Below are 23,352 nucleotides of genomic sequence, written 5' to 3'. Positions count from 1 at the left end.
AAATAGCGTATCACATAATCGTTCATCACAATATCAATGTTTTATCGATATATCACCCAGCCTTAGGACACAAATAACGTTTTCCTGTATGTATCTGTGGCCTGTAATATTAATTTATTAATTTGTGTGTACAAGTTAATAATTAGATAAAATATAAAATCAATAAATGTTTTAATATTCATATATTCAAACAATTGGTCAATTGATTTAATTGCTCTATTTAATTGTTGCACTATTTTTTTTTTTTTTTTTGCAGAACAGACCCGTGATTTCTCCTCCAGTCTGGTCATCATGATGATGGTGTTGGTTCTCTGCTCCCATACCATCCTCCAGAAATCACTGAGAGTCTCGGGCAGAGGGCCCTGCGTGGCGATGTAGGCATTCTGCTTACGGTAGCCGTCGATGTAGTTGGCGTTGATGTAGTCGCTTCCTGGAACACCTATAAGGATGTGAAGAGGAAAAAAAAAAATAATTGAACGACAATTTTATTTAATAATATTTCAATTCGTAGGTTCTGAGGTGCAAAAAAACCCCAAAATATTCTGTTTCATAGCATAAACTATTTATCATCTTAATTCTACACTTAAAAGCGCTGAAACTGGCAACATGTTTCAGGGTGCGAATCTCACCGTCTATGGAGGTCAGCACCACTCTGGAGTGATCGTAGGCGATGACGTTGGCGTAGCGGTTTTTCGGTTTGTTCACCTCCATGTTGGAGTTCTCCCAGGTGAACTGCTGGCCGGGATCGATGGACTATAGAAAATAAGGAGAAGAAAGAAAAAGAAGGGAAAAAAGAGCGACAGATTGTGAGGGACGAACTGAACAGAACTCTCGTTTATGAATTCGGCTCACAGGACGTTTCGCTGGCGAGCTCGATGTCTGGACCATGATCCGTAAACCCACAATGTAGCAAGAGACGTTTTGTTTCTATAGCGACTCGACACCTCAAATGAGCGACCTCCCAAATGAACGAGGGATCGAGCGCTGGGGGATTTACAGAAGAGTTCACTTTAGAACTGAAATAAATCTCACAATCTAACACACTGTAACAAAAAATAACGTAACACACAGTAACACAACAGCACACTGTAAAGTGCTGTTACACAATAACACACAATTACACAGTAATAGGCTATAAGACTGTCAAACAAAGTAACATGAGGTAACAATGTAACACACTATAACACACTAAAACTAAAAAATCACTCTGTAACACAATAACAGGTTGTTAAACGTTGTAACATGAAGTAACGTAACACAATGTAACACAATAGCACAGTAACAGGCTGTAACACAATGTAATGTAAAACACTAACACAGTAACAGGCTATAACACACTGACACAAAAGAACGTAACACAATGTAACACAATAACAGGCTGTAACACTGTAACACATATCTGTGCGTTATAGCATGTAATATGGTGCTACACTGTTACATATATATACATTTACCATGCTGTAACTCCCTGGAATATGTTCAATAATCCGTGTGTGTGCGTGCGTGTGTGTGTGTGTGTGTGTGTGTGTGCTTGTGTGTGATATAACCCTATTTTTTTGTGCTAAAATAATGTTCCTTTAATCCTCCATGTCCTTCATGCAACCATCTACACACATACAAACAACTGCTGTCTGATCATCTCTCCCTCCATCCATCACTCCAACCTTCTGTCCATTCATCAACCTGTCCATGCACTCGTCTGTGTGTGTGTGTGTGTGTGTGTTACAGCCGTGTCTCAGGTGTGCAAGTCGTAATGTTCCTGCTCTGTGCTGAAGGTGAAGCAGCTGCATTGTGGACGTGACAGAGTCGTCCAGACCCCGAGGCCTGACAGAGAGACGGAAAGACCGAGAGACCTTCCTGCACTTTATTCAGAGCTACTGACAGGAGAGGACAGGAAGAACAATGACCAAGAGAGAGAGAGAGAGAGAGAGAGAGAGAGAGAAAGAGAGAGAGAGGGGGAGAGAGAGAGAGAGAGAGAGAGAGAGAGAGAGAGAGAGAGAGAGAGAGAGAGAGAGAGAGAGGGGAGACTGAGAGAGAGAACAAGAGCAAGGGATAAACAGTAGGAAATCCAAAAAGGTGGTTGAGGTTAGAGATAGGAAGACAGAAATAGAGAGAGATAAAGAGTTGAAAAGACAAAGGTAGATTAAAGGAGAGCGTGTGAGAGAAGAAAAGCAAAAGGGAGAGTGAGAAAATAGGTAGGAGAGACAGAGAGAAAGAATGATGGAGAGACTGAAAGGTAAGAAAAGATATAGAGAAATGAAAGGAGAGAGAAAGAGAATGAGAAAACGGGATAGACAGCAAAAAATGGAGTGAGGAGGGGAGAGAGAGAGAGATAAAGAGCTGAAAAGACAAAGACAGTTTGAAGGAGAACGACAGGAAGAAAAAGAGCAAGAGGAGAGTGAGAGAGAAAGAAGGAGGGACAGAGAGAAAAAAAGAGCAGGGAGACTGAAAGAAAGGAAGATATATGGAAAAATGAAAGGAGAGATGAAGAAGAGAGAGAATAGCAAAGGAGGGAAAGAAAGACAATTTTATAAAATTGTATATACTTTTTGTGATAATTTTCTCGTCTCTGCAGAAACGTTTTTTTTTTCTTGTCATTTGTACATCAAGTAAAACGAGATCGCACATGAGTGTGTGTGTGTGTGTGTGTGTGTGTGTGTGTGTGTGTGTGTGTGTGTGTGTAAGCGGCGATCTTGCCCTCGACTCCCCGCTGCAATAATAGAGCAGGAGGCGGAGTGACTCAGAGTCGCTTCAGACGCCGAGGTGAAGTGAAGAGACCAGCGGGAGACTAATGAGCCCTTTAGGATCTTGTTACATTCAATCGATTATCAGAATGACAACTGCGCATCAATAGGACAAAGAGCAGACGCACGAAGACGCACGCAGAAGCACTGGAAATCTAAATTACAAGTACAGAGTTTGTGGGAATTCCTAGAAAAGGTTAATTGCTGGTAAAACAGATTCGCAACCAATCTGCGTTCCTCAGAATTCTTTGTCTGAAATGAGAGTCGCTTCGAGGCCATCGATCTGCTGAGACACACACGAGCCGAGCCGAGCCAAGCCGGAGCGTCGATAACGCCGTGGAGCGGGCGCTCATTCCGCATCGACCCGCCGAGTCATTACTGCACCGTACTCGGTGACATGACTCGGTTCTTTCTGAACAAACGTACGAGTGATCTGCTATGAGCCGTGATCTGACACGTGCGTCCGAACACGTGAGGATGAGGGGTTGATGCGATGACTACAGGAGGATCCTGCGGTTAAACATGTCTCACACACACACAGTGTAAGCTGTCAGTGCTCGTCATGACGAGTTTGAGAGACGCCAGTAATGACATGTGAGCGTCAGAGCTGAGACGACAAATCACCTGAAACTCTCACTCTGTCTCTCGTTTTCGCTGCAGTCTCCTGACATCTCAGGTGTTCACAAGTGCACACACACACACACACACACACACACACACCAGGTGGAATAGTCTTTTTTATCCGCATATGCCTCTCTCACTTTTCTATTTATCTATCAGTCTTTCCCTCGTTATCATCAATCACTCTCATCTCTCTAACTATCATCTCTCTCTTATATTTGCATCTATCTATCTATCTATCTATCTATCTATCTATCTATCTATCTATCTATCTATCTATCTATCTATCTATCTATCTATCTATCTATCTATCAGAGGCCACACCCCCTCCCCTCCTCGTTATTAAACATGTGCTACACTTAATCTTTACCCGAAATGCCCTCTGGGTCACATGACTGAAAAACGAGGTGACCTCCTCCGGTGTGTTTGTGACTCAGTAGTTGGACTCATCTTGGCCTCCGTTTTGCCGTGAGCGTGTTTTTCAGTCGAATATTCGAACTTCCTGTAAAGGCGATGCCAGAGGAGATGAGCTCCGAGCACAAGAACCAATGGGAGACAACGGGACGAGGCTGGAGCGAGTGAAGAACCGTGAGGCTGGCCATCTGTTTCTTGGGGGGGGCGTCAATAACATCATTTCCTGCCAGTGAAACCTGCTGACTGGAGCTGTTGGTTTGTGTGTTTATATATTACTCGATTTTTTTATAAAAATAAACAGAAAAAGTAAAAACCTTAAATGTCCCAGAAAATTGAAGCAGGAACATTTCATTTCTGTCTTTCTGCTTAATGTTTTAGGCATAAGTACAATAAGCCACACCCCTTTCCTGAAAAAAGTTATTATGAATGGGCGGGGCTAGTGTGACACTAGAAAAAAAGTCGCTACTCTGTAACTCGTTCGAATATTAAGCCACGCCCCAGTCATGCAAAGCGCATGTGTTTATTATTTACATTTCCTAGAAACTCGTATTACATCAGGCTGGTCTACAAATTTAGATATTTCACCAGGATACTATCAAACATGCCCAGCTTTGAAGGGGGCGTGGCTAATCTCAAACTCTGTTAGCTGTGCAAAATCAATCAAACAAATCTAAACGAGATCGCTCGGAGGAAAACAAACCTTCCGCTCAAACGGTGTAACAAATGATTTAATAAGGTATTAATTAGATTTAAGAGACTAGTTTTATTGTGACTTCTTTATGTGCTAATGATGTTCAAACCGCCCCATTGCCCCAGCACATCCCCCCAAAACATCCCGAAAGCAAAAAAGTGAAATCTCTCGCTCCTTATTTTTTCCTGACGGCTGTGAAGAGAAAAAGCTCTCACTCTGCTAATCAGGACGGCGACAAGGTAAACCCGCTGGATCACGCCGCTGAAAGTGTGCATCTGCTCGAGCGCAAACACAAATTCCTGTCAAAACTGTCAGGGCGAGTGTTCGCAGAGCAGACGGAATATAACGTGGTGAAAAAAAGAGAGCGAGAGAAACAAAGAAAGAAAGAGAGGTAGACGGGCAGTCAGGCTACAAACCAGACAAAACACCTGAATCCATTTCACAGTGCTGAGCTGCTGAAACTCTGCGTTTGGTGGTAAGACGAAAAATATATATTATAAATAGGGAAAAGGGGGAGGAGTCATAAATAGGGGGAAGGGGAGGAGTTATAATAAGGTGAAAAAGGGGGGAGTTATAATTAGGGGAAAGGGGGGTATAAATAGGAAAAAAAAACAGGGAGGAGCTATAAATAGGATAAATGGGGAGGGGTTATAAAAAAACCCGGTGAAAGGGGAGGAGTTACAAATAGGGGAGGGGTTTGTGAGTCCATGTGGTTATTACCTCATACTCCTGAGAGAATCGCAGGTTGTCGTTGGCCTTGAGACGCTCGATGTGGTCAGCCAGCTCACACACAGAGATAGGAGGATGCTCCATCATTCCTGGGGAAGAAAAGAAAAAAATTGAGAAAAGCGTTGAGCAGGAAGGACGGCTAACACTCATCACATCGCCGTGCAGGCAGGGCGATGAGTGCGAGGGAGGATGCCGAGCAGGTGTGGACGTGGACGTGTGGAGGAGTGAAGATGCCCAGCTCTGAGATGCGATGTCAGGGAAGTGTCGAGGAAAAAATAAGAGAAAAAAAAAAAGAACGGAAACGAGTTTCCATCCACTTGTCATCTGTTTATTTGAATATTAAGCCACACCCACCCCAATTAACAAGCTCCTGTTGATAATTGATGGCAAATGTAGCTAGTTAATTTAGCTAAAGTCAAATATGTCTAGCTTTAAAAGAGGGTGTGGCTTATCTGAAATGCTTTTGGCTACAATGTAAATCAGACAAACAAGTCTAGACGGCGCCGCTCTAAGGAAACACATTAATGTACGAAGAGAACAAACGAAAATTTTTTTAAACAAAACACACTGAGGTCATTCTCATCTCTTTATGATGACATCACATCGTTTTTGTTAAAATTTAAATTCTTGCACAGTTTAGCAACGAAATGTCGAACATTTGGATGGAAAGAAAGACAGAGAGAGAGAGAGAGGGAGAGAGAGAGAGAGAGAGAGAGAGAGAGGCGGAGAAGACGTTAGCATGTCATGATGCTAACAACATGCGGTGAAGGAGCAGAAGCTTTCACATCAACGATCTCAATCACTTTGTTTTGTTACAATATTATTAAAATTTCGGATTTAGGAAACGTACAATAACTGTAACTGCGTCATATTTATGAAGATTAACGTCTCGTTAAAGGACAAGCGTTTGTTAAAAAGCCTCCTGAAATTTAAAAACGTTGTTTCTCATTGTGCAAAACATTACGCTCTTATTTACCACTCTGGATAACATTATTGGTGAACCGCTTGTAGGAGCGTTAGGTTCAGGTGTTTTACTGTATTAGCTTCCATAAAACACGTTTTGGCGGACCGATGACATCATTTGAGGTGAAACCGGAACACTGCGTACGTTTCAGGTTTTTTCTGCTTCTCTCGCTCTCTAATCCTGACTGTTCTTTCTCACCTCCTAATGAATCGATCGTTAATTGCGCCAGCTCGGATCTTTCCATTCTCTCCAATTCGCTCCAGATTTCTTGTCAGCGTTTAGAAGATGATTTATGGCTAATCTTCTCCACGATTCTGAGGAACGCTTAATTGGATTAGGGAACGTTCTCCGCTCACGCCGTGTTTTTTTTTTTTTTTTGCAGTGAGGAAAGGAGGACGATTAGGAAGAAAACAAACAAGGCAACCTGAATATAATAAAGAGGGAATTAAAGCGTGGGGGTAAAAAACACAAGGGTATAAACAAGCATGTAAATACATGTGTGAATTGAAGATCGCCTGGAGCGTAACCGAGGACCGAGAAACGACCACGCTGGGGAGTACGCTACATTTTTTAACATCCGATTCAACATTTCGCCGATTTTTACTGCTATAATAAACTCCACTCTTCTGGGAAGATGTTCCACTAGATGTTATGAAAATTTGTCGAGATACATTCAGCCACAAGGATGTTGGAGGTTGGAGCTCTATAGCAGGAGATCTTCCACACACTTCCAACCCATGTAAAGCAGATCTTTATGGAGCTGGCTTTGTGCACGAGGGCATTGCCCTTCAGCCAAAGACGTCCTACACAATTGTGTCTCTCTCCGACTGTTTGGAGAAGAAACATATATAGGAGGAAAAGGTCGGGTGTCCCAATACTTTTGGCCACATTTGTACCTCACATAGACGTTGCCTAATTTGCTGCAACCACACAATAATCTCTATACATTCATGTCGGTGCACAGGTTGCTGGAGGCGCGTGGTGTGTGTGGTGTGTGTGGTGTGTGTGGTGTGTGTGGTGTGTGTGGTGTGTGTCGGGGTAAATGGCAGCAGTGATTGAAGCGGTGCTGAGAGACAGAACGCCGAGAGATACAGAGACAGAGATCAGCAGATGAAAAAGCGAAAACAGAGACACAGAGCAGGAACTAACTTGGAGTGTCGGGGCAGCAGGAAGTGCTGGGACCTGCAGAGAGAGTAAAAAAATGAAGGGAAGGAAGGAGAGGAAAAAAAGAAACAAAAGAAGAAGAAATAAAGAGCGATCAGTTTTAAGGCTCAGAGACGCCGGGATCAGCGGCCGAGAGGTGCGTTCTCGAGGAACGTCAGGGCTGAGATGGATAAGTGTGATGGAAAATGGGTTATAGCACACGCGCACGCACGCACGCACACACACACACACACACACACACACACACACACACACACACACACACACACACACACACACACACACACACACAAAAAAAAAACATCGGATGGAAGAGACTTGATGAGAGGATGCAATAATAATAATAATAATAATATTACTGTTACTGTGGCTGACTGCACCCCAGGCCTCCTCACCTTCTCACCTACATCAGTACTTTACTAACACACTTGTGTCTAAATGAATCTTCACAACATCTACTGGAACATCTTCCCAGCAGAGTGGAGCTCATTATAACAGCGAATGAAGACTAAATGGCTCAGGTGTCCACAAACTTTTGGCCACAAATGATAAAAAAAAAAAGCAGCCAATGACATTCTCTCTCTCTCTCTCTCTCTCTCTATTCATGTCCTCTTTCACGATAAATTTGTCGATCATAAAGCAGGAGCACTAATGAATTGACAGAAATCCTTATAGTTGAAATAAAACAATAAATAAGTAAAAAAAATGTGACTTAAAGCCAAAGGAGGCGTTTTAATGTTCGGCTGACAAACGAGTTGAAGCTCCGCCCACTTTAACACTCATTAAAGACTTAAATGGCTTTTACCGTGGGAGGAAAACAAATATACTCACATCTGGCTAATTAAAGACGAGCCGAACGTGACAGATGTTCAGAGAGAAGAGGAGATGTGAGGGGAGGAGAAGAGAGGAGATTAAAAAAAGAAGAGAGGAGAAGAGAGAAGAGAGGAGAAGAAAACAGAGAAGAGGAGAGAAGAGCAGAGGAGTAGAAAAGAGAGGAGGGAGGAGAGGAGTAGGGGAAAGGGAGGAAAGAAGGAGAGAAGATTTTGTAAAGAAGCATGATCAGTCCCGGTAGGATTATAGACAGAGAGAGAGAGAGAGAGAGAGAGAGAGAGAGAGAGAGAGAGAGAAAGAAGAATGGAGGTGTTTGATGATGAATCATGTCTTAATATAAACATATCCAATTACACATTGAAGAAAAAAAAGTAAAAAAGAAAAGAGGATAAAAATTGTTTATGAATTGTGCTTTAAAAGGCACGTTTTATTGTGTTTTGTTTTTGCTGAGTGACACTTCTGAGTTCTGCGATTGTCTCGCTGAGTCTGTACCTCTTTACCTTTAGATATCAACATTCCTTTAAAAAATCTATTAAACCTCACACAACTAAAACATCTCTCGGCTGATCGACCAATCACGAGACAGAACGGCTGAAACATTTCTGAGCTTCAGCTACAAAAGAGGTGACATAAATAAATTAAATTATGTTTTAGAAACTGAAGGAATCAAAACTCTTAAAAATTTCATTCATTTGATGAGAAATAAATATTTAAAAAAAAAATGTACTTACTATTACTAATATATTAATTTATTCTATATTTAAAAAACGTTAAAATTCAAGAAATGTTACACAAAAAAAGAAATGTAGGTACGTATAAAAAGTACCTGGTGTCTGGTAGTTGATTCTTCTCATCTCCACAGGATCGGACGAGTTGGCCAGGAGGGAATCCTTCACCCCGCTTAAGTGTTCGTCTTTGGGTAAAGGAGATGCTCGTTTCCTGTCAGACAGGAAGTGGTGATGTGGTTAGTGTTTAAGTACCAATTAAAATGAAAACAAAAAAAACACCAATGACAAAAGCACATACGTGACAGATGAGATTGAACAGGTTTCAGATCGGAAGGGAAAAAAAAAACGCATGTGATGAAAAAACATGGAAAAGAAAATGTGGTGTGATTCCCTGAAGGATGCTGATGGAGATACGACATCTGCTGCTAGCAGACGCTAAACGCTAAACATGATGTAGTGTTTTTGTGAGGAAAAACAGGGCACGTGGGTAATTAGCACGTCAGCTCAGTAACTACAGCATGGACGTATACACACACACACACACACACACACACACACACACACACACACACACACACACACACACAGACACACAGACACACAGACACACAGACACACAGACACACAGACACACACACACACACACACACACACACACACACAGACACACACACACACACAAAAGCAGAATAACAGAATATGAAAAATTAGACGAAAGAAAGAAAGAAAGAAAGAAAGAAAGAAAGAAGTAAAAGTTAAAATGAAAGTAAAAAAAAGTAAAAATGAAAAGAGTAAAAGAGAAGAAAACGAGCAGCAGGGCGGACCGGCTGAAGAAATGTCAGCGCTGACGATGGGAACGTTTCTGTTCTCCACCTCCTGCCAGTCTGGCATTTACTTTACAATGGGGCCATTCAGCACCCGGGTGAAGCTACACAAAGGCTACGTTACCACGCTAACACTCGCTCACCTGGAGGAGAAGAGATGATGATCAACGATGAACAATTAAAAAAAAAATCTTAGAAATAATTGAATTTAAATTTGAATTATTAACGGTTCAGTCACATGACCAAACAAAACGGAACCAACGCTGCTGGATCTCTGTACATTTATTTTACCATCCCATCCCACATTTAGTTTCCTCTTCTGGGAAGATGTTCCAGTAGATTTGTGGCGGTTCATACAGCAACAAGTGTGTTACTAAAATCATGTAGGTGAGAAGCTGAGGAGGCCTGGGGTACCGTCAGCGTTCACATTCAGTCCAATCCATGAAAAGCAGATCTTCATATCAACCTATACAATTAAATATTATCGCGAATATATCGAACTGCATTTAGCTAACGTTAGCGCAAACATAAACGTATTTTTGCTAGCATAGCAAAGGGCCGTTAGCATCGTTCTGATTAGCGGTCTGAACTCCAGCATGCATGCGTGTGAGAGCCTGAGAACTGGATCTTCTCCTAGACACCGGGGTTTTGAGGTGAAATACAGAATTATAACAAAACTATTGATTTATTTATTTTAGATTTTATTTTATATAAAATCTGAGAATCTGATCCCCCACCCCCGCTGCCTCGGTGTCCAATAGCAAGACGGATGGATGAGTGAGTAGAGAAAGGTGAGATGGAGGAAAAGAAACCCTGATGTGAAAACACCTACCTCTCCTGTTTGCTGTTCACACGGAGCAGAAAGAGCGAGAGATACGCAGGGGTTAGTGATCATCAAAAAATTATAAATACATAAAATTAAATTAAATAAAAGTAAAATAAAAGTACAAATAATTAAATAAAAATAAATTAAGTAACATTAAATAAACGTAAAGTAAAAAAAAAATTATATTACAAACGAAACACAAAAAAAGAACCAAGAAAAACCAGAAAAAAGAGAAAGAAATTGACTAGAAAAAAGCAAAAAAAATCTTTCTTTCTTTCTTTTTCTTTCAAAAATCAGGACAGAAAAAAAGAAGAAGGAAAAAAGAAAGGAAAAACTTTTAAAACTTTAAATTTAAAAAGAAAGAAAAAAGGGAAATAATAAGAAATGCCCAGTAAGGCAAAAAATAAAAGACAGAAAATAAGGAAGAAAAAAGTGCAATAACAAAACAGAAAAATATAAAAGTAAAAAAGGATGAAAAAAAAGAAAGAAATGAAAGAAATATGCAATAAAGCAAAATAACAAAAAAAAAAAAGTAAAATCTAAGAATAAAGTAGGAATATTTAACAATGTAAAAAAAAAAAAAAAGAAAAAAAAAAAAAAAAGGAAATGATAAAAAAAGGAAAAAATGTATATAATAATGATTAAACTTTCTTTTAGGAAGTTCCCCTGAGACTGAAACAAACGATTGAAAGAGTAGAAGAACCCATGGAGAACATCTCACCTTTTGAAGAGGATGATGGTGATGACGATGCTGACGATGATCAACACGGCCAGGACCGGCCCCATCACCCACAACATCTCAGGAGAGTCCACACTCTGAGCCACAGTGCTGCCACGCTCCAAAATCACTGGGTCTGAGTACGGGCTGGACGAGAGAACACGCTACACACACACACACACACACACACACACACACACACACACACACACACACACACACACACACACACACACACACACACGAAAGAAAATACTGGATTAGCAGTGCATGAAAACAGAATAAATACACAGCGAGTGTTGATTAGTTTCCTATAACTATAACTATAAAGTGCAGCTCAATTTCAAAGCTTTATATTCATTTCTATTAATGTGTGCTTACCGTCTCTATGGCAACGACTCAAGCTGTAAGGAGTCTGCAGTGTTAGAGGTAAATCTCTGGCTTTATGTTTTCAGGCCTAAAGTGTTGATTAATTTTGATAATTTCTATGAAACACAGGGTTGTTTTATGGACTTTTGGTGCAACAATAAACGGATAAAAAGTACACCGTGACCTCGGGTAATAACCAGCGAACTGAAGACTGCAGGAGTGTGAACACACTGAGAACATGTCAATCATCTGAGCAGGACAGACTGCAGAAAACCCAGTGCAGGGATTACAGTGTGGGGGTTCTTTCAAGTATGTCTCTAACACACACACACACACACACACATACACACATACACACACGCGCCCACACACACGCACACACAGACACACACACATACTCAGGCGCGCACACACACACACACACACACACACACACACACACACACACACACACACACACACACACACACACAGAGGCTCAAAGAACATTGTTAACAAGTTTCCTCTCCGCCCTGAGGGTGACCCCATGCTACCATCAACCCTGAGTCTGTATGTGTGTGTGTGTGTGTGTGTGTGTGTGTGTGTGTGTGTGTGTGTGTGTGTGTGTGTGTCTGTGTGAATGAAGAAAGAAATAAAAAGAAAAATAATAAAATAAAATAAAAAGAAACAGATGCCAAAAATCAGATGTGTTTCTGAGCTTTTCTCATAGATAAATAAAAAAATGTATGAAAAGGAGAAAGAAGAAAGAAAGAAAGAAAGAAAGAAAGAAAGAAAGAAAGAAAGAAAGAACACAAATATAAACGCACTCTCCCACAAACACACACACACACACCTGCGCATGTACTCACACAATCTCTCTCTCTCACACACACACACACACACACACACACACACACACACACACACACACACACACATATATATTCACACTTGACTTATTTTAACTAAAGGCAACTTCTCTGATGACACACACAAGTCATTGTATGTGTATGTGTGTGTGTGTGTGTGTGTGTGTGTGTGTGTGTGTGTGTGTGTGTGTGTGTGTGTGTGTGTGTGTGTGTGTGTGTGAGTGCATCATGTGCATACCTCATATAAAAAAATGAAATAGACAGAGCAGCTCCAGGGGCAAAAACAATCGACTCAGCGTTTAAAAATGGCTCATAATTTATCAGGAACGACAGATGAGAGAGAAAAGAGAGAGAGAGAGAGCGTGAGAGAGAGAGAGAGAGAGAGAGAGAGAGAGAGAGAGAGAGAGAGAGAGAGAGAGAGAGAGAGTGAGAGAAAGAGAGAAGTAACATAGACACACCAAACAAAGCCAGGTGTGTGTTTTGTATAACACAGTGGTTTACACTGTGGAGGATTGAAGAAACACAGAGGGAGGAGACTGTGTGTGTTTGTGTGTGTGTGTGTGTGAGTGTGAGTGTGTGTGTGTTGTTGAGGTTACAGACGAGCCGCAGCAGCTGTCTGTTTCTGACAGATAAAAGTGTTAGCATTGGTGTTAGCCTACAGCGTTGAGCTGATCCACAGCAAGGACAAGACACGCTGTAACGTGTGTGTGTGTGTGTGTGTGTGTGTGTGTGTGTGTGTGTGTGTGTGTGTGTGTGTGTGTGTTAAAGTCGTCCCTAATATTAACACATGCTAACTCTTAACGCTGTAATTGACAAACACGTCTCCGGCGCAACTCAATTAGTCGTGACCTTTCATCAACAGATCTCTCATGAGCAGAGTTTATTACAGAACCTGGTTCCCTGTAGACCTTCTACTGTGGAAGTGTGGAGGAGAGGAGGGGTGAAGGAGTGAAGATGTGGAGAAGTGGAGGTAAGAAGGTAGAGGAGTGAAGGAGTGAAGATGTGGAGGAGTGGAGGTGAGGAGATGTAAATGTAAGAAGATGTGGAGGTGTGAGAATCAGGAAAAAGTGTGAGGATGAAGAGATGTGGAGGTATGAAGTAAGGGGATATGTGAGAAGGTGTGAAGATATTAGGGTGAGATGTGGAGGTGAGGAGATTGGAAGATGAGGAGATGTGGCGGTGAGGAGATGGGAAGGTGAGGAGATGTGGAGATATGAAGGTAAGGGATGTGGCGGTGAGGAGATGGGAAGGTGAGGAGATGTAAATGTAAGGATGAATAAATGGAGATGTACCTGTTTCTCACTGGGGTTGAGATGGTGCTGCTCCTTCATCTCAGCCATGATGAAGCACTGGCACGGCAGGTTGCTAGGCACCGGCTGGTTGTAGAAACCGTTGTAGTTTTGCTCGTCTCCCAGTGTGAACGTTTCAGGAAGGTTGTCCAGCTTGGCGGCGATGTACGGCCTCAGACTCTCTGAGTAACGCCGCCGCCTCCGGTGCCTCGGTGGAGAAAATCTTACCTCCAGGAGCTAAAGAGAAGAACACGAGACGTACATCCCGTAAGTACCTGCTTACCAGCACAGTGATTTAGGGTTATTTCTCCCTTCCTTCAGTAACTGAATGTGTTACCTTTCTTCTTTTCTCTTCTGTCCACACTTCCCTTTTTTCTCGCTATTTTTCTCCTTTATCTTTTAGTGTTTCTCTCCTTTTTTCTTTTATCTATTACTTCCTCTCCTTCTTTCATCAATTCATTTCCTTCCATTCACTTCTTTCTGCATCACCCCCACCCCTCCCTTCCATCACTTCCATTTTCCTTTCCTTCTTTCCTTCCATTCTCCTGCTCATTTTCTATACCTTTTTTCCTTCCACTCGTCTTTTATTTTGTTCCTGTTTTATATTATTTTTATTATTTCTCACCTCATCAAGGTCCATTTCATCTGGATTTTCCCACCTGCGTGACGACGCCAGTGACCCCGGCACGACCACGATGTAATACCAACTGCACACACACACACACACACACACACACACACACACACACACACACACACAAAATCAGCCACCTGTACATTATGCACAGTTACCACTGAACCCAAAAAAAGAGAAAGGAGGAAGTAAAGATACTAGGAATAAAAAATAAAAAAATAAAAGAAATAAAAAAAAAGAGAGGAACGTGAAAGAGTGAAATAAAAAAAAGGCAACAAATATAATAAATCACTTAAACAAATAAAAAGAAAGATAATAAAAGGAAGATGGAAAGTTAAAAAGGAAAAAAAATCTGACCAAAAAGGTAGCGAGAAAAAACAAAATGATTTGGGAGACAGTGGAGGAATAAAAGATAAAAATGAAAAGAGTGAATGAAGGGAACCTCCGGAGAGAATATACAGTGCTGAGTCGGCACGTGTGAGTGTGTGTGTGTGTGTGTGTGTGAACCTGAAGTAACTATAGCTAGAAATAATGTCCTGAAGTAACGAGTAATAATAATGTTATGAAGTAACTATAGCTAGTAATAACATCCTGAGGTAATTATAATTAGCAGTAACTTACTGACGTATCTATTGTTAGCAACACTGTCCTGAGGTAAAATAAATATAAAAAAACTTGACATTTAGAGACTCACCGGTGACCTCCTAAGGGTAATTATAGCTAGCAACAACATCCTGAGGTAACTATAGTTATCAATAACTCCATGAGGTAACTATAACTAGCAATAATGTCCTGAGTTAACTAAAGTTAGCAAAATTCTCCTGTGGTAAATATAACTAGTAATAACTTCACAAGGTAACTTTAACTTGCAAAAACTTTATGAGCTAACTATAGCTAGTAGCATCCTGAGGTAACTATAGCTAGCAATAACATCCTGAGGTAACTATAGCTAACAATAGCATCCTGAGGTAACTATAGCTAGCAATAACCTCTGAAGGTAGCTTTAGTTAGCATGTAGTGAGATCTTTCTCCTCAGGAACCCGTTGTCAGTGTGTGGTTCCTGACCTGATCAGTGCTGTAGTCGCCACTTTGGGAAGGTTGATGGTGATTTTTCCACCGTTGTTCTCGTCGTTTCTGAAGAGGACGGGTTTTGTTTTGAGAAGATCCGGAGCGGTTTTGATGGAGACCTGCTGCTGAAGTCCTCCAGCGCTGTTTCCTCGACTCATTAACACGAACGAGTAATTAGTGTCGGGCTTCAGACCTGTGATCAGCTTCCTCTTCATGTTGCCCTGAACCTCCACACTCTGCTGATTGTACAGAATCTACAGCGAGAGGTGACGGAGAAGCGCTGTTAGAGTACACTGATCTTTATTCAACCAAAAACGTACAAACTAAAGTGTCAATAAATAAATGAAAATAAATAACCAGGTTGTGCTGGATTTAAATAATGATTTCTCAATTTCAAAATACCCAGAAATAAGAATAAACATCTCTGTCCTAAAGAAACTTTACTTCTTTCTGTTACAGAGCTGTGACTCTGGAGAAACATCTCCTCAATGAAAATTGAGGTCCCTGTAAATGTGTTGTTGCTATAAAAAATGATATATTCATTCAACAGAAAGGTTGAAAAAACCTGTGTTTTGCAGTTGATTTGCACTACTGCCGAAATTGCTGTTATTGGAAACTAACCAACACACTTTGAGGAATCAGACACGTTATGGGTGGTACTCACCTGCGACGTGAGCCTCCAGACCGGTAATAAAGATATAAAAAAAATAACAGACAATCGCTAGACAAGACGGAGGAGGATTTTTCTGTGCTAATGGGATTAGCGTAATGGACAGTGCAGTGATGAAGACGTACATTTCCCAGATGTTTCTCAGTGGAGTAATGCTGTGGCTTGTGGATTCCTTCAAACCCAAGTCAATTTGCAGAAAGAGCGCTTAAAAGCCTCAGACGTTCAGCATTTGCCACCTAATTACCTTGATTAGAGAATCAGAGATGGAGTTTCCTATACAGGCTTTTAGTATTATATTATAGATATATATTCTTTTTTTGATGTCAGGCAGTAAACGGATGCATTAGACTCAATTCGCAAAGTACTCTTTCGCATAATTTTCCACTTAATTTAATTTAATTGACCGAGGCGCCCCCTAAGCTCCACCTTCCAAAGTTGTTGTAAAGATTGGGTGTAACTTTGGGATAACAAGATCGAATAAAACAAAATAAAAAAAACTTTCAAAAAGACTTTAGAAAAATTCCTTAAAATAAAATAAAAAAGGTTATAAAATATCAACAATTTACAGACATTTCACGCACCTTAAAAAGCCCTTGAGACTTGAAGTTCTCTGGAAGCTCCCAGGTCAGAAGTACGGACGTCTTCATTACCGCTTTGACGCCAAAACTTGTTGCGAAAGCTAACCAAAGAAGAGACAAATAAGCTAATTATATGACACTAGCTAAACTAGCTTTTATATTCAATAGATACCTTTTTTTTATTGTGTTTGTTCTGGAAAAGCCTTGAAAAAATCTTTGAAATATTATAATAGATTGATTGATCGTAATAATGTTTAACAAGAAACATTGTGCGAGAAAAATCTTTCTGGACCGAACTAAAGCACTAATGGTTCCGTTTAAATATGTGAAGCTCGAGAGATTTATGGCGTTTTGTGTTTGGCAAGATGGTGGAAAATAAAGTGTGGAGCAAGTGTTTGGGTTGATAGACTTTAACTTGTACTGTGTAGAGTTTCTGCTCACTAGCACTAACCTGAAGATGTTGCCATGGTCCTGCTCTGGATGCTAGGGCTCATGGGTCCACCCCCCTTGCTGGTGAAAGCCTGGATTCGGATGTCGTAGGTGGTGTCTGGTCGGAGGTCTTGCAGCGTCATGTGAGTGTCAGAGGTACGATTGGTGCTGTTCGGCTGGCTGTTGATGTCTCTGTAAACGACGATGTAGTGAGTGATCCGTCCGTTTCGCTCGGCTGCGGCCGGAGGTGCCCACGTTAACCGGGTGGTCGTGGTGGTCAGTCCCACTACGCTCAGGTTCACCGGGAATCCACTCGGAACTTCCTCCAGCGTGCTGATGTTCTTTACAAACTCTTCTCCGATTCCTGCACGGTTCTTGGCGCTCAAGTGGAAGCTGTAGTTGGCACCCTTGAAGAGACCTGTCACCGTGTAGTGGTCGTCCGAACTCCCAAAGTTATGGACCGTGAACGTTTCTTCGTCCGCACGCTTGTAGCGCAGACGGTAGCCAATCAGCTCGCCAGGCATGTCCTTTGGAGGCTGCCACTGGAGGAGGGCGGTGTTGCCCACTGTGATGCTAATAAGCATGGTAGGCTTGCCAGGAACTGTAACCGAAAAAAAAATAAAAAAACCTTTTTAATCGTCACATCTTTGCATATCCCAGTGTTGTTAGGACACTAGGGTCAGAGAGCAGGGTCAGAGAGCAGGGTCAGCCATGATACAGTCCCCCTGGTGCACAGGGGGTTAAGGGCCCTGCTCAACCTGACATTTTGAACAGTACCGCAGAGGATTAACCACTGAGCTTCTACCTCCTCAGAAATGGTGGAACAGATGCAACAGGACTGAAAAGAAGAATGCTTTGGAAATCGTGGTCCAAAACTTAAAAGTAGATTAAAAGTAACACATATCCTTTAGTAACCAGATTACGGTTTCAGTCTTCACCTGTAGACTATGAGATCATTTTTATTCCGTTTTAGCATCCTTCACAGAGGATACATTTTATTGCTAACACAAAAGCTTTTCCATTAGCTGTCGCCTTGGCAGATGCTAACCTGCCATTTTCACAGCCCCTTAAGGCTTTCTGACATCCCACTCTTTCCTTCCAGTGTTTTGGAAACGCTACATCACGATTCCTGTTTAATACTTTACTGCTTTCTGTCCCGCGGTCAACATAAAATTACGACCTTAGTGTCTAAAGTGTCTGACTGTGATTTTCTGGCTGCTCTGGAGAACTGAAGTGAAGAACTGCTAAAGAGACGACCATTAAGACTTAACTGCGTCACTACAAGGACCAATTACGTGAACAGGATATTTAACGAGTTGAAAGCTAAGACGGATCTGAATTAAACACCTCACACCTAAACATTCGCTTTGCTCCAGACTTCCACCTGTGTGGAGACGCCGGCCGAGTGCACAAACTGCATCATCAGACGAATCACTGGATCGATATACTGCCTGAACGCTTTGCTAACAGTCACTTACTTTGCTAATTATTAGCATTATTAAATATATAAATTTAGCGCTTGAGAAAATGCCTGGTTCCTGTCTGGTTTTTACTGTCGAGCTTCATTCCGGGTCCATTTCCAGCCGAGATGTTCTAAAGAGACACAATGTCATTTAACACCACTCTAATACCACTCTTTATTTTAATTGCTAATCAAAGACCATTTGAATTCCATTCAGCACCATGTCTCCTCACTTCTTCTTCTTCTTCTCATGATGACGACTTGGAATTGTTTGAGATATTTTCTTTTTTTTCCCCAGACGTTTCAGAGACTGGACTTCTGACTTCATTGAAGGACATTTTAATACCATTTACGGTTTTATTAGACTTTATTAGGATCTCCATTAGTCTGTTGCATCAACCAAAGCGAATCTTCCTGCAGCTCCCTAAAGAGCTTCAGACTCGGGTTTCGATTTAAAGCCCTGCCGTTCCAGAGACAGCGAGTCTGACTTCATTTAAGACCACTTTAATCACATTTACTTCTTTATTGCTATCCTTCCTGAGGGCCATATATATATATATATATATATATATATATATATATATATATATATATATATATATATATATATATATATATATATATACGATTAAAACCCTTAAATATATCACGGGAGGCTCACCGGGGAGTGGGAATTGGAGAGGAGTTTACAACAGCAATGTGTTTAGAAGTTTAAGCAGACGGATTCGATTTCAGCTCGGGTGATCTTGTTGCCCAAATTTTCCTGAAGATATCTGAACATTTGTAATGTCTGTCCGGTTTCTTAGCAACCAAAGATTCGCAAATACACTACATAAAAAATGTGGGGTTTTATTTCAGAATATTATTAAGAACAAATTGTAAACTGGACTGTATCAAGTTCTTATAAACCAACGTTTTAATGATGGAGTCAGGATCTAAAGTTTAATCCTGGATGGTGTGATTTTAGGGAACCGAGTGGAATTTGATAAAAAGAAATAATTAATATTGATAATTAATTAATAATATTAATCGGAGCAAATATTTATTTAAATTTATTCACATGTTTGCTTCAGTTTCAGGTTTGAATGTTTTAAACCTGGTCTGTAAAGTTAAATAATCATTTCAGGTTCATTACAAAAAGTTTTCCTAATTATTTCCATACAAACGAACAAATAAAAAGAAATGGAGCCAAATAAGGTCTGCTTTAATAATTATTTTGTATTGAGTTCATTTTTGGGTGATTTTCTGTGAATTGTAAAGCTCCTATATGTGGCAAAAAAACAGAGAAATCAATTATTATTTTCTTAATTGTTAAAAAAATATATTAATTTACTTATTTAATAATTAAATATTACGATAATTTATGAAAAGACATTTTAAAAATTAAGAAATTTAGGAAAGTTTATAGGACTGTGGTGAGACCTGAGATGTTGTATGGTTTAGAGACAGTGGCATTGAGTAAAAGACAGGAGGTGGAGCTGGAGGTAGCAGAGCTGAAGATGCTGAGATGTTCGTTGGGAGTGACGACGATGGACAGGATTAGAAATGAGTTTATTAGAGGGACGGCGCATGTGGGACGTTTTGGAGACAAGGTGAGGGAGGTGAGATTGAGATGATTTGGACATGTGCAAAGTAGGGACATGGGGTATATCAGTAGGAGAACACTGAGGATGGAGCCACCAGGAAGGAGGAAAAGAGGAAGACCAAGGAAGAGGTTTATGGATGTGGTGAGGGAAGACATGCAGGTAGTTGGTGTGAAAGAGACAGATGTAGAGGACAGGAGGGTATGGAGACGGATGATCTGCTGTGGCGATCCTTAATGGGAGAAGGCGAAAGACGAAGAAGAATAAACTGTTCCACTCCAAGGGACCACTGAGCTTTTCAGTTGTGGAATTTCGAAGCATCTGGTGAAGTTCTCAGACTTTGGCTCCACCGTATCTGACTGCATTTTATACCATTGTATACCATGTATTTTATCCATTCAATCCATTCTTTTTGAGTGAAAACTCTCGCTGTTTATAGTGGAGACTTTTTCAGCTCCATTCAGAAGCCTGCAGTTCCACAGACTTCACACAGTAAAAGCCCACTTTAACACAGTTTATAAGCGTGACTCATCCTTCTGAGACTTCCTTCCTTCCAAAGTCCAGGTCTCGGCTTTATTCAGACTGCTCATTCATGGACGAAAAAGTTTCTGACGTCAATTCCGATCTTTTTTATTTTGATTATTATATTATTTTGCATCTGATTGTTTTATAGCCCTAATCAAAACCGAAGGAAAATCTGTTCTTGTTAGAAAGAAATTACGTCTCCGTCTATTAGTTGCAAAGAAGAAAATATTAATTAAAATTTTTGTACATTTTTTACTTTGGTTTCAGGTTCGAATGTTTTAAACCTGGTCTGTAAAGTGAAATCATTATTTCAGGTTCATTACAAAAAGTTTTTTCTAATTATTTCCACACAAGCGAACAAATTAAAAGAAATAAAGCCAAAAAAAGGTTTTGGTGATTTTCTGTGAACTGTAAAGCTCCTATATGTGGCAATAAACCCTAAAATCAATTGTTATTTTCTCAATTGTTAAAGAAAATATTAATTTACTCATTTAATAATTATATATTATGATAATTAATTATTCATTAAAATAATAAATAATATGATTATTAAAAATGTTTCACTATTAAATTTTTTTTATTTAATTTATGATATTTTGTCCTGGTCAGCAGCATGTATCAACAAATTAATATTTAACAAATAAAAAAATAAAACATTTAAATAAATCAAGCAGTAACAAATGACATATTAATGATTTTACAAAGAAAATATTTTTTTTAATATAAATGTATTTTATTTATTTATTTATTTTTTAAATTTATATCAATATTTAACATTATTTTTTAATTTTATTTATCATTAATTGATTTATGATTAATATTATGTAATTTTATAAGGAATTATTCTTGTACCTGCTCCTGTGGTTTTGATGACCTTGGCCTTGCTCCTGGCTCCGTCTCCTCTGGTGGTGTACGCAGCGATTGTAACCGAGTACGACGTCTCCGAGATCAGACCAGAGATGACGGCCTCCTGTTAAACAAAAAACGTCTTGAGCCCTGAATAAAGCAGCACCATGACCCGCTTTGGCAAAAACACACACACACACACACACACACACACACACACACACACACACACACACACACACACACACCCCATGGACAAACCACAAACACAGCCCCTTTTCAACACACGCCCGGGTTTTAAACCACCAGAGGATCCGATCTGAAGCGACGGCTCGCTCGCCACTGACTCTCAGCGCCGACGCCTCGACTGGCTTCCAGAACACACACATTTTACTCCAAACCACACAGAGAACAACCGGAGAAACCGACCCGCCTGTGTCCAGAGTTCTGCCGCTGATGTTTTCTTTAAGAGGATGCAAAATCCGAAAAAAATCAAACTTCTGTGTTTTTATTGTTTATTAATAGAAATTCAGGAAAAGTCTGAAAATCTATGAGTATGAGTATGAGAAAGACAAATAATCAAAACAAATTATTAGGGCTGGGATTTTATGTCAAAACTTAGATTCTGATTTAAAAGTCAGATTCGAAATCTGACCTTGATTTAAAAATAAATCTCCAATCTTATAAAGAGTCCAATCTTCATGTGGAAATTCTGGTTGGAAGAAGATAAAAAAAAAAAAAAAAAAAATGTATGTTAAAACTAAAAATTACAGTAAATAAAATCCGTCCACATTTCAAAATATATATAAAAAAGTAAGTCTAAAAAAATTGTGCTATTGTAAAATTTTTATAAATATTCAACAATTTATAATATCTTTACTATTATTTTACTGAATTATATTGAATAATTTATTTTTACATATTTTATTGTTTAATTCTTAATCCCTTAAATCCCTAAACCCTAATAAAAAAGGGAGCTAAAAATAAATAATTAAATTAATACAAATTATAGTAATTTTCCAGAATATTTAGATTCTTCTGGTTCTCTGTGACTTCGAACAATAAAATTAGTTTCTCGAATGTTTCAATTGAAACCTCAGTCGATTTCTGAATCAGATCGAATAAAAAAAACATCCTCTTCAGAAAAAGTGGGTGTTTGTGTCTGAACAGACTCGTCCTCACTTGGCGATAAAGACGGAGTTTGATCAGCATGTGGCGTTAATTACAGCATGACAGAACAATGACACACACGGCGGCTGGAAGCGGCCGAGCGCTGGAACAAAAGCAGCTCGACGGAGAACAAACAGATCGCACGCAAGCGGCAGCATGAACGCGCACACACACACACACACACACACACACACACACACACACACACACACACACACACACACACACACACACACACAGATGAATAATGAGAGTTGGAGGTAAATCACTGGGAACAGAGCACACCTGGAGTCCTGCGTTTTTTTTTTTTTCCTTTCTTCATAACGTCTCTATATTAAGCTTTAATGAGAGACAGGGGGAGGTGGTGGTGAAACCGGAACCGAACAGAACCCGAGGATCTGCCGGATCACACTCAGAACTCTGAGATATTCTCCTCAATCACTACTTTTAACTCTGACTTATTAATGTTACGACTTTATTTAAATACTGTGAAATGGTTTTATTACATATTTATTACCATATGATTAAATATATCACCATGTTTAAATAAAAAATATATTTTACATTTTTTTGTACTTATTTCAAGAACAATTTAAAAAGAATTTCTTGACACTTTAAAAAAATAAA

At 40.0% G+C, this 23,352-nt stretch overlaps 1 protein-coding gene and 1 long non-coding RNA gene across 6 annotated transcripts in view; one reads left to right on the top strand and one right to left on the bottom strand.

Annotated features, from left to right (window-relative positions):
• The window catches only part of LOC310717361, a 65,522-nt gene extending 44,911 nt beyond the window's left edge, over nucleotides 1-20,611 (top strand). The window contains exon 2 of the long non-coding RNA XR_014530805.1: nucleotides 20,310-20,611. This is a non-coding gene — a long non-coding RNA (uncharacterized lncRNA). The remainder of the gene's footprint in view (nucleotides 1-20,309) is intronic.
• Nucleotides 1-23,352, bottom strand: part of ptprfb (protein tyrosine phosphatase receptor type Fb) — a 116,234-nt gene that overhangs the window by 9,374 nt on the left and 83,508 nt on the right. For 4 of the 5 annotated variants that reach the window (XM_083524968.1, XM_083524970.1, XM_083524967.1 and 1 more), the window contains 11 exons: nucleotides 21,562-21,679; nucleotides 17,162-17,740; nucleotides 16,714-16,811; nucleotides 15,460-15,716; nucleotides 14,386-14,467; nucleotides 13,764-13,997; nucleotides 11,258-11,418; nucleotides 8,985-9,097; nucleotides 5,191-5,288; nucleotides 630-753; nucleotides 264-439 (listed from right to left, as the gene is read on the bottom strand). In XM_083524968.1, the coding sequence (XP_083381094.1) occupies nucleotides 264-439; nucleotides 630-753; nucleotides 5,191-5,288; nucleotides 8,985-9,097; nucleotides 11,258-11,418; nucleotides 13,764-13,997; nucleotides 14,386-14,467; nucleotides 15,460-15,716; nucleotides 16,714-16,811; nucleotides 17,162-17,740; nucleotides 21,562-21,679 (2,040 nt within the window). Of the gene's footprint in view, nucleotides 1-263; nucleotides 440-629; nucleotides 754-5,190; nucleotides 5,289-7,312; nucleotides 7,346-8,984; nucleotides 9,098-11,257; nucleotides 11,419-13,763; nucleotides 13,998-14,385; nucleotides 14,468-15,459; nucleotides 15,717-16,713; nucleotides 16,812-17,161; nucleotides 17,741-21,561; nucleotides 21,680-23,352 lie in introns of all 5 variants that reach the window. The other variant, XM_083524966.1, reaches the window with a different exon arrangement.

This window comes from Silurus aristotelis, assembly GCF_946808225.1.
Source record: "Silurus aristotelis genome assembly, chromosome: 22".
In the NCBI taxonomy this organism is placed as follows: domain Eukaryota; kingdom Metazoa; phylum Chordata; class Actinopteri; order Siluriformes; family Siluridae; genus Silurus; species Silurus aristotelis.
The sequence above is the reverse complement of the archived record's forward strand: the minus strand, read 5'-3'. Positions and strand labels throughout refer to the sequence as shown.